The following is an 11,183-nucleotide window of genomic DNA, read 5'->3' on the forward strand; positions in this document are numbered from 1 at the left end:
CAAATTTAAAAAAGTGCACCACGTCCTATATCCATTTTTCATCATTGGAATAGTAACTCCATGAGTGGCGTGGCTTATTCCTTGCTAACAACTAATGTAATTGCACCAATTCGATCATTTTTTCCTTTTATAACCAAAACCAGAAAACTTCTTTTTCCCTTTCTAAATCCTGTTTTGGATTGTTTTTATACATGTGTATCTATTTTTTATGCTGTTGAATGAGTTGTTAAGCATACAATCGTTCAATTCAATTCAATATTTGTCAACAATTGAAAGCAAATAATTAGATTGAGAATGGAAGAAAACATGAACAGCAGGGTCTATCAACGACGAAGACGAAGTAAGTGACAACTTCGGTATTGAATTGGAGTGACAACTAGGGGTGGCGCGAGGGTTTTGTGGCTACAGGGCAGGTAGTGGAGGTACTTAAAAGAGGTAAGGTGGGAGAGGAAGCGAGACCACTCGAGCCATGGGTGGGAGATGAGGAAAGAAAGGTAAGGGAAGAAGGAGGAGAAAAAGTTGCTACAGTTTGAAAGCGTTATTATTGTTGGTACTGTTGTTGTTGTTATGGATGATGATGGCGTTGAAAAGGTTTGAGTTTGAGAAAAGTGGGTGCAAAAGATGAAGTGGGAGTGAAAAGAGTGGTAGAAGTTTGCGGAGAGGAAGAGGAGGTGGTGGTGGTAGCAAAGGATAGAGGAGGAAGCAGTGGTGAGAAGAAAAAATAACTTTCGGACGGTAAAACAGATGCACGTATATAAAAAAGACGACAATATTTTTTTATTTAGGTTATAAAAGAGAAAAGATTAAATTGGTGTAATTTTTTTATTTGCCAGCTCAACTAACCATTGGCAAGGAGTAAACCATGTCACATGGTATTACTGTTCTGATGACAAAAAATAAACGAGGGACTAATATAGTGTACTTTTTTAAATTTTGGGAACTAAATTAGAACAATTAAAATATCAGAGACTAAAGGCCCGTTTGAAAAGTTTCAAAAGTAAGTTTTTTGAGCTTTTGACTTATGAAAAGTAGTAGTATTAATGTCTGGTGCAATTTTCAAAATCAAATTGCGGCTTTCTAAGAAGTTATTTAAGAGCTTATAGAGAAGTTAAAAAAAATGACTTCTCTCATAATATTACTATTTTTTACTACATTTTTATAAAATAAATACTTTTAAAACAAAAAATCTAAATACAAAATAACTTATTTATAAACTACTTTTAATATAGTCATTTATTATTTAAGTTATTTTTTAAAAAAAAATTAATTAAGTTATTTACCCAAACTAGACCTAAATCAATGCAACTTGCAAATATCAAGAATCAAAATAAAACTTAACTCAACCAAAAAAAATTAGTAAAGAACATTATAATTAGAAAAATAAACAAAACAATCGCTAAAAATAAAATTTCAAAAGACAAAAATATAAGGAAGAATACGCAAAATTACGACATGCATGCAATCAATCAATTAAGAACTCAAAGATAAGATAAATGCTTATCCATTAGATTCAAAGAACAGTAGCATTATTATCAAACATTCATCCCATTTTTTTATATTGAAAGCATATTTTGATTGAGGAATAAAATTTGAGTGAAATTTGTTAGTATAGTTAAAATTTGATAATTTATCATTTATTAGAATTTGATCATTTTTATTTCACCAACGGCCCAACCACACAGAACCCAAAAATTAATGACAACGCTGATTTTTTCACAGGTGAAAGTTCTCACAGCTTTTTTACACGCCAGTCTGCAAATGGCGGAAAAACATTAGTTAGAGAAGTTAGAGGCAGTTTCGCGGTCTAATCACTTCAGGAATTGACTTTCCCTTTCTTTTATCCCCAAGAGAAGAGGAATTTCTACGTTTAATCTGATTCAACGCCATAACCAGAAAGAACGCTGCTCTGTTCCTGTGGCAGCTTCGCTATGAACTCAGACGATGCCGACAGAGACAATCGGGGTTCATCTACCGTGGTACCTTATGGTTCCCAACGGAGTTCATCGACCACGGTACGTTATGGTTTCCTCACTTTCTCTCTGTTTTCGCCACAATTCAAACCCTAACTTGAAATACTTATTGTGATACATTCGAACCAACTATGGCTTTTCTGCGTTTGCTTTCATTTTTCAGATTCAATTTCCTTTTCTTCGATCCAAAACCGAACGAATTGAATGTCCAATTTAATTGTATCAATGATCATTGGATAGCTGCGCTTTTGAAGAAATTTTTATCTTAACAAGAGAATTAAGCGAAATAAAGAATAAGATCCGTTGGATCGCTGATCTGGAAACAATATAATATATCTTACTTCTAGGTTCGTGAAAGATTAGCTTCTTGCTGCTGTGTTGTTGGTAGGAGCTTCAAAAATTAAGCTGAAACTGTTTATCACCATAAGCCACAGGTTTCTTCCATAGAATGTGCTGTGATGCAGTTCTGTTGTCTCTTATTGGGTGGCAATTCGCAATACAGCATTTTATAGAAATGTTCAATGCCTCTTGTATTTTCGTTCATGGTTTTTTGTTTATTTATTTATATTTACATTTTGAGCTGAAGTTTGCTTTATTGAAGTTAAAAAGAAAACAAAAAAACAAGTCCATAGTGTCTGATTTGTCTTTATAAACAGGTGGACGGCAGATTTCAACGTAAAGCACTTCTGTTTCTGTCATACCAGAGTTTAGGCTATTTGTTTGGAGATCTGAGCACCTCCCCTCTGTATGTCTATCAAAGTATATTTGCTGGAAAGCTGCAACATATTCAAAATGAGGATGTGATATTTGGTGCATTTTCTTTGATTTTTTGGACTCTCTCTCTCATTTCTTTGTTGAAGTATGCTATTATCATGTTGAATGCAGATGATAATGGTGAAGGTAAGGTCCATTTCCTTTATGATGATTCTTCTAATCCTCTTTTTTCCTTTGTGTGTGTCTGTGTCTGTGTGTTTGTTGGTGGGTGGTAATTTAGTACCTTGGAAATTTCTGTGCAATGAGTGTAGTGGTACTAAAACATTGAACTTGTGCAGGGGGAACTGTTGCTTTGTATTCCCAGCTTTGCAGAAATGCCAAATTTTGTTTGCTTCCTAACCATCAAGCATCTGATGAGGAGCTTTCTGCATATCACAAGCCTGGTTGTTCAAATAGAAGTATACCACCGTCACCTCTGAAAAAATTTGTTGAGAAGCACAAGAGGTCAAAACCGGCACTGCTTCTTTTTGTTTTATTGGGTGCTTGTATGGCAATTTGTGTTGGTGCACTCATGCCTGCCATTTCAGGTAAGGGAGCACACTTTGTGCTCATAAATATGCTAGTGTGTCTGGTAAAATTTATCTGATCAATGTTACTTTTTTTTTGTTAATCCCTTATTACCACTATAAGTATCTTTCTTGACTTTATGAGAAATATATCTTGCAGTTCTCTCGTCAGTTGAAGGTCTGAGGATCGAAGCAAAGATTACAGACAACAGTAAGTGGAAAAATGCTATTCTTCCACCCAACAATATCTAAAATGCTCTAACTTGAATAACTTAAAGGATATAAAATAATGATTTGGGTTGGCTGACTCTAACAGAAAGTTATGGTCTTTTGATCATTGTGACTTGAGCCTATTCAGATGCTTTCCTGTCTTCCTGATGAACAGCTATTTCCTAAAATGTAGAATAAAGTTTGCTTTTTGGTATTTTTCAGTATAAAGAAAAGAATAGGGAATTGGGAAATTGATTCTGAAACTTTATACACTTAAGTTTCCCCACAGATATCAGTCTATTCTCTTCTCCAAACAATATTATGAAATGTTTGTGATGAAAATTTACATTTATATCATTACACAGGTATGATACCTTTTATTTCTTGTGTTCTGCTGGTTGGACTCTTTGTTCTGCAACACCGTGGTGCCGACAAGGTTGCCTTCATGTTTCCTCCCATAATGCTCTTATGGTTACTGTCTATTTTCGCGGTTGGCATTTACAATGTAATCAAGTGGAATCCAAGAGTATATAAGGCTCTTTCTCCATATTATATATACAAGTTCTTTTCGGTTACAGGAAAAGATGGATGGGCCAATCTAGGAGGAGTATTTCTGTGTGTTACAGGTCAGTGTCAAATCTGAAATTCAAGTTCTACTGAACCATTGTCATTGCCAGATTCATTATGGTTTTCTTGTTATAACTTCAGGGACTGAAGCTATGTTTGCAGACCTTGGGTACTACAGACAAGCACCTATAAGGGTAAGTGCACTGAATGCATATTAATGAGTATTTCAACTTCATACTGGGTTCCCTATAAACAGATGCCCAAGAACGATTACTGTTATTTAACTTTAGGATTCAGTTATGGTGATGAAACTTTCCTTTTGTCATTATACGTGCCTACATGTAATAAACTTTTCAGACTGATATTTCATGTGACTAATATATACTATAGTAGATGATATTAGGCAATGAAGAACTGTACTCAGATGGCAAGTTAACATGAAGTCGATTAATTTGAGGGAGCAGTTGATTCAACCATACTCACTATTTTGTATTGCATACTGATATATTAGTCTCATATGGAGTCTTTTTTTAATTATATGCTGCACAAGCATTACAGCCAGAGGAAATTAGACAGACTATAAGTAACTGACATTTATAAAATGACTATAGCTAACTGACATTTCAGGCTAAAGTGGATTGTGAAAACAATCTTTGAATTGACCCATATTTGCCTGCATCCATGATCCTAGGCATAAAAAGTAGGCCTTAATTTATATCCCACAAAAAAAAGAGGCCTTTATAGGCGAATCCTCATTTTTAAACAGAATGCTGCAATTGTTAGATTGATTTTGTTTTTAGAGATGATTGTTGTAACAGTTGTGATTATATCCTTGTTGCCATGCAGGTTTCATTTTGTTGTGTCGTTTATCCATGTCTTATTCTTCAATATATGGGACAGGCTGCTTTTCTTTCAAAGAATTTATCTGCAGTGCCCATAAGCTTTTATGCTTCTATTCCAGGTTAGCTAATGTGAATGCTAGTAATTAAAAAGTATGATAGGTCATCTCGGAAATTTCTGAACAGCATGAATCACTATTATCTGCATTCATAAGGTGCATAAACATTGAGTGGTTGTTGGTATGAATTTTTCAGGTTGTACTGAATATTTAGCTGGAAGCAATAACCTGTAGTATGTTTCTACTAGAATTCATAGCTGTTAAGTCTTTTTAATTTATGTCAGAATGTTTTTCTCTTATGTAGATATCCTATTCTGGCCAGTATTTGTGGTGGCTGCTTTGGCAGCAATAGTTGCAAGTCAGGGTGTCATCTCTTCAACATTCTCAATTGTCCAACAATGTCATGCATTTGAATGTTTCCCTCGTGTTAAAGCAGTGCATTCCAGAAGGTGGATTCATGGTCAGACATATATTCCTGAGATAAATTGGGTACTTTTGATAATTAGCCTGGTTATGACAGTTGGTTTTGGAGACAAGAACCATATAGGATATGCTTATGGTAAGTTGTGTCAAAACAATGATCTTTAAAATCTCCAATGTTAAATTAACGGGTTATGGTACTTTTGTTTTTATGTTAGGTTATTTATTTATATATTGATTAAAATATTAATGATAGATTTTTTTATTTTTTAGTTTTTATTTTTATTTTTTGTGTGTGTGTATAAATGTTTATTATGTGATAAATGTTTTATCTTATGTGATAAATGTTTTACATTATTAGTGAAGCATGTTATGCCTTTCTCTTTGAAATGTCTGTAAAACCTTTTCTTAGGAAATGAAAAAAGTAGCAAATCGTGATGCACTATTAGTGTCAACTTTTCAAGATTATCATAATCATATACTGTTATGCAATTTCAATGATGTTGCAATATATGTTTAAGTGATAGGGTAAAAAGGATACTCTAACATTGAGCAAATGTGAACTTTTTAAAAATTGTTGGTGTTATTACACTGATGCGGCCCTATTTATTGGCTGCTGACTCTCATCTCATGATATCTTTATTGCAGGGATTGCGAGTCTGATTGTGATGTTTGTGACCACATGGTTGATGTCACTAGTCATCAACATTGTAAGGCATCAAAGTCTTCTACTTGCTATAGGATTTGTTTTATTTTTTGGTTCAATTGAGGTTCTCTTCCTTTCGTCTTACTGCATGAAAATCCCAAAAGGTGGTTGGGTTCCACTTGTGCTCTCTGCACTCTTCATGGTTGTTATGTACGCCTGGCATTATGGTTCAAGGAAAAAGTATTTATTTGACATGCATAACAAAGTTTCAATGAAGTGGATCCTCACACTGGGTCCTAGTCTTGGGATTGTTAGGGTTCCGGGACTGGGGCTTATATATACTGAATTGGCTACTGGAATCCCTGCCAGTTTTACCCATTTCTTGACAAATTTGCCAGCTTTTTACCAAGTGGTTGTTTTTGTCTGTATTAAGACCGTACCTGTGCCTTCTGTGCCCCATAAGGAACGTTACCTAATTGGCAGAGTAGGTCCCAAATCTTTTAGATTATACCGGTGCATTGTTCGTAATGGCTATAAAGATGTCTACAGCCATGAAAATGATTTTGAAAATGAGCTGGTAATGAGTATAGCAGAATACATTCAATTGGAAGCAGAAGGTTGTTCTGGAAGCCAAGAGGGTTTGGTGGATGGCCGGATGGCAGTGGTTAGGACATCAGGTAAGTTTGGGACAAGATTGCTAATGTCAGAATCTGCCTCTGGATCTGAAGAAGGCAGCAGTACAAGTCTTCCTGGGGCTTTGACTGTTACTAGTAGCAAATCCCCTGCACTTAAGAAGCTGCAGTCCATGTATGAGCAAGAATCGCCCGAACTCAACAACAGACGCCGGATTAGGTTTGAGTTGATCAATACAATATACAAGGATCCACGAGTTAAGGAAGAACTCATGGAACTTGTTGAAGCTAAACGTGCTGGAGCAGCATATGTAATAGGTCATTCTCACGTGAAGGCCAAGTGGAACTCGTCATTCTTAAAGCAGTTCACCATCAACCTTTATTCTTTCCTCCGGAAAAATTGTCGCTCTCCTGCTGTAGGCCTAAACATTCCTCATATTTGTCTCATTAAGGTTGGAATGAATTACCATGTCTAGTTCACGTTTATGACGAGATCTTGACTGAGGATGTAATTTATGCAAGCCATGACAGGAAGCCCCTTGTGCTCCAACGACAGGCATGGTTATGCTACTCTAGCAGGTGCAACTTAAATGGATGTTGCTCAAGAATCTCCCATTGGCATGCTTGAAGATAGCAGCATCTATTGTCAAGATGTTATGATTTTGTGATGGCGCTGACAAGGTATGTAAATGACTAATTTGTTGGACGGTAATGAGTTTCTTGGAGCTCCTGTCTGTATATGTACCTGTTTATTGAGTTTGAGCTTTCCAAATCGTAGTTGAGATTGGGAGTGAAGTTCGATTTCATTCAGTAGTTTGCATGTCGGCATCTACTGCTGCCTTCGCACTTACAAGGTACTTTCTTTTGGTCGTTTTTTGTAATCTTCATCGCTCGAAATAATTAAATGTTCCGTACTAAGAATGACGCCATGCAAGAAATACAGACGTGATAAGCAGCATTCAGTGGATATGAATTTTGGCTGTATTTATTTATTAATTTTAACCCTTATTGTTAGTAGTCCGATTTGTTCGTTATTAATAAAGAAATTGCTTTTTATCAAATTTTACGTCAACGTTTATCACGGTAGTCTTTTGTGCCACGAAAGGTCATTAATTTCGTTAATTCGTTCTTTCAGTTTCAGGGCCCGTTTCGACCTTTCTTGATTAAATATCGGAAATAGATGTAGTGTGAACGAACACTCCTCAATCCAAGTCATGACTGGTCCCTTTTTTGATCGCATTGTCGTATAATTAAGAACGAGTAATTCTCGATAGTACCATACTCTCGCACAGTGTACGAATTCAGTTTTCCTAAATTGGCCTCATGATCTCAACTATCCTCCCTTGATTTCCTAAATTAACTAGCCCATTTCTGGTCATATCTCAGCAGGTATTACTATTATAGCATCTAAAACGTATAAACAATTGTAATATTACCAGTGAGATTCGAGCGAAGTGCGGCAAGATAAATTAAATTAATTATACTATATAGTGTATTTTAATAAATATTATATTATTTAAAAATTAATTAAATAATATATAGATTAATGTTAAATTTAAATTGTTTTATATTAACATTATTTTACAGAATATTTATTTAATAATTTATATATAATTTTATATAATTTAATTAAAATATAATATAAATTAAAATATAGTTTATTATTTTAAAAATTTGAATTCATTTTTTTTAAAGTATAGATTTTTTATATTAGAGTTGTACAAAATTATATTTTTATTTGTTGTTTTTATTTTTACATTTGTTTTAGTTGTCATACTTTGGCTTGGTTTGGTAAAGTTTTTTGAAGAGGTATTTGTGCTTTTCAAAAGCATAAGCACCTTATTTTGCATTTGGTAAAACAAAAAGTTCATGTGCTTGTGCTTGAGCTTTTAAAAGGTAGGGGTGCTTTTAAAAACACCTAAGGGGAGAGCTTTTCAAAGTTGGCTTGTGTTTATCAAAATTAAAAAGTCTAATATAACCTCATATATTAATTAATATCAAAATTCTAAAAACTATTATAGTATTTTTAAATTTTAAATTTAAAAGCACCTAATGTTTATTCTAGTATTTGTTCATACCCTGACTCATAACACAGTCAGATTCAAAATGAATAAAGCCTAATTAACAGGTATTAGCCGGACTGACACTTACCTGGCCTCATAAAGGTCGGACACAATGACATGAATTCGGTCCTACTTATCTAAATAAGTAACCAACTCCTACTATCTCTCCTATTCATCTAGAAAGGATATCTCAACAACCTTCCTAACAAAAAGGAGTAATAAACCCACCATCAAGGTGGAACTACTCCAAAGGTAGATGATATTGATCCTACCTCTACACTTATAAATACCCTGACACCCTTAGGTATAATTTGAACCCAATCTAGTAAAAACTTGCTTAAACCCTTGCTAACTTAAGTATCGGAGTCCGTTGCAGGTACCACTCTCCACCTTCTCACGAGAAACTCGAATGGTGGCACTTTGACACTAGTAGACGTCGGATGCTGCTCCAAAGGAGTCCAAACCTCACGTTCAAGCCCAAAAGCAATCCAGTTTTAGGTAACCCTCAAAATATTGGCGCTGTTGCCAAGGACTTGGAAGTCTACACCCAACTATGGTGGACGATCAACTTGAAGATGGACATATAGCATCCAAATCCGAGCCATAACATCACAACGACAATCATGCAATAGTAATACCTCCGTGACGAGATAGAACGGACGGTCCTAATGAAGAAGGACTTCGCAAAATCCTAAACTCCGGAGAATCAACTCAGATATACACCCACCAGAGGATATGGTGAACTGACATCCAACAGAACTCATGGGACTCGTGCACAGACACCATGGCCGACTAGAACAACTTGAGAAGGAGATAGAGCGGCAAAGAGAAGTTGAAAGAGACCTGAGAAGGGAAGTACGTCGACGAAGAGAAATAGAAGAAAAGCTTTTGAAATTACAAGCCGACCTTCGAGGTCGAAGCAATCATGCAGATCAGGAAGAAACCCCTTTTGGAGGAGAAGATCCATTCATTGAAAAGATCATGAGGGCTAGGGTCCCAAGAATCTTTAAGAGCCCTGACATGGACCTTTAGGACGGAACGACCGACCCGAGACACCATCTAAGCAACTTTAAAAGCCGGATGTACTTGGCTAACACGTCAGATGCAACTCGTTATGAAGATTTCTCGATGACGCTAAATAAAGCGGCGATGAAGTGGTTTGACAGTCTACCACCCAGGTTTGTAACCTGTTTCGACGATCTTGCAAGAAAGTTTCTTACTCGATTCTCCATTCAGAAAGATAAAGTCAAAACATGCTCCAAGCCTCATGGGAGTCAAGCAAGAGGTCAAAGAAACTCTTCGAGCTTCATGGAAAGATTAAACAAAGCTTGCTTGGAGATTCAAACTTTGCCTACAGAAGCAGTGATAATGGGGGCTAGTCAATGGCCTCAAAGAGGGACAATTCTCCCAATCCATATCAAAGTGGCATGATAAACCCCATTTTTAGGGTTTATTTTGTGTTGAATTTAGAGGATTTTTTACCAACTTATCTCACATTTATTCAATGAAATAGCATGGTTTTGTGAATTTCTCCTAAATTGTGCTTAAGAGTAAAAAACATGCTTTTTAGCCTCTTAATTTGCTAAATTTAATTCACTTTGATTTCACTCGATGCCTTGATATGTTTGTTAGTGATTTCAGAGTTAAGAGACAAGAAATAGATCAAGGGAGTGAAGAGAAAAGCATGCAAGATGGAGAATTCATAGAAAATAAGGATTTGGAAGATTCATGGCGATGCATACGCGTGACCCACGCGTACACGTGATGAGAAAATCTGCCAGGCGACGTGCACGCGTGACGCTAGTCACGTGACCTCATTAAAGTGAATATGTTGGGGGCAATTTCTGAGCCATCCAGGCCCAAATCCAGCTCATTTTTGAAGCTATTTGAGGCTGAAATCAAGAAGGAAGAAGGTGGGGAGCAATTAGTGTAGCTTAGGACCATGTTTTAGGGTAGTTTTCTAGAGAGAGAGAAGAGCTTCTCTCTAGAATTAGGATAGATTTAGGTCAAACTCTCTTAGATTTAGGTTTTAATTCTTGTTTTCATCTAGTTTTCTTTGCAACTTCTTGTTATTACATCTTTGTTCTCTTAGTTCTTCTTGTTAATTTTCCTTTTTATGCCACTTCTTAGTTTTATGAACTCTTGTTAATTTTGATTCCCTTTAATGCAATTTGAGGTTTTATGTTTCTTTGATATTTGTTTGAGTTGTTGTTATTATTTCTTGCAATTGGTAGTTGTAGATTTTATATTTCTTGCAATTTTACTATGCTTTTCTTTTATGCCTTCCAATTTTTTGACAAAATGCTTGGTTGGGCTTTAGAGTAGATTTTGTGCATTCTTAGCTTGGAAAGAGAAATTAGGTGCTCTTGAGTCATTAACACCCAACTTATGTTGGTGATCTAGAGCTGTTTGTTAATATTGTTTCCATTGACGCTAATCTTTTGCTAATTCAATTAGTAAGTTGATTAGGACTTATGGATTGAGATTAACTAGTCTT

The 11,183-nt window shown here is 35.5% G+C and overlaps 1 protein-coding gene across 1 annotated transcript; it reads left to right on the top strand.

Moving 5' to 3' along the window:
• Window positions 1-1,506: 1,506 nt before the first annotated feature.
• On the top strand, window positions 1,507-7,684 carry TRH1 (Potassium transporter family protein). Its single transcript, XM_016333958.3, has 9 exons — window positions 1,507-2,012; window positions 2,627-2,870; window positions 3,023-3,271; window positions 3,411-3,461; window positions 3,826-4,086; window positions 4,169-4,221; window positions 4,874-4,988; window positions 5,230-5,484; window positions 5,994-7,684. The coding sequence occupies exons 1-9, from the start codon at window positions 1,929-1,931 to the stop codon at window positions 7,097-7,099; spliced, it is 2,418 nt and encodes an 805-aa protein (XP_016189444.1). The 5' UTR covers window positions 1,507-1,928; the 3' UTR covers window positions 7,100-7,684.
• The last annotated feature ends 3,499 nt before the right edge of the window (window positions 7,685-11,183 follow it).

This window comes from Arachis ipaensis, chromosome B3, assembly GCF_059453495.1.
Source record: "Arachis ipaensis isolate K30076 ecotype BB chromosome B3, ASM5945349v1, whole genome shotgun sequence".
Lineage (NCBI taxonomy): Eukaryota > Viridiplantae > Streptophyta > Magnoliopsida > Fabales > Fabaceae > Arachis > Arachis ipaensis.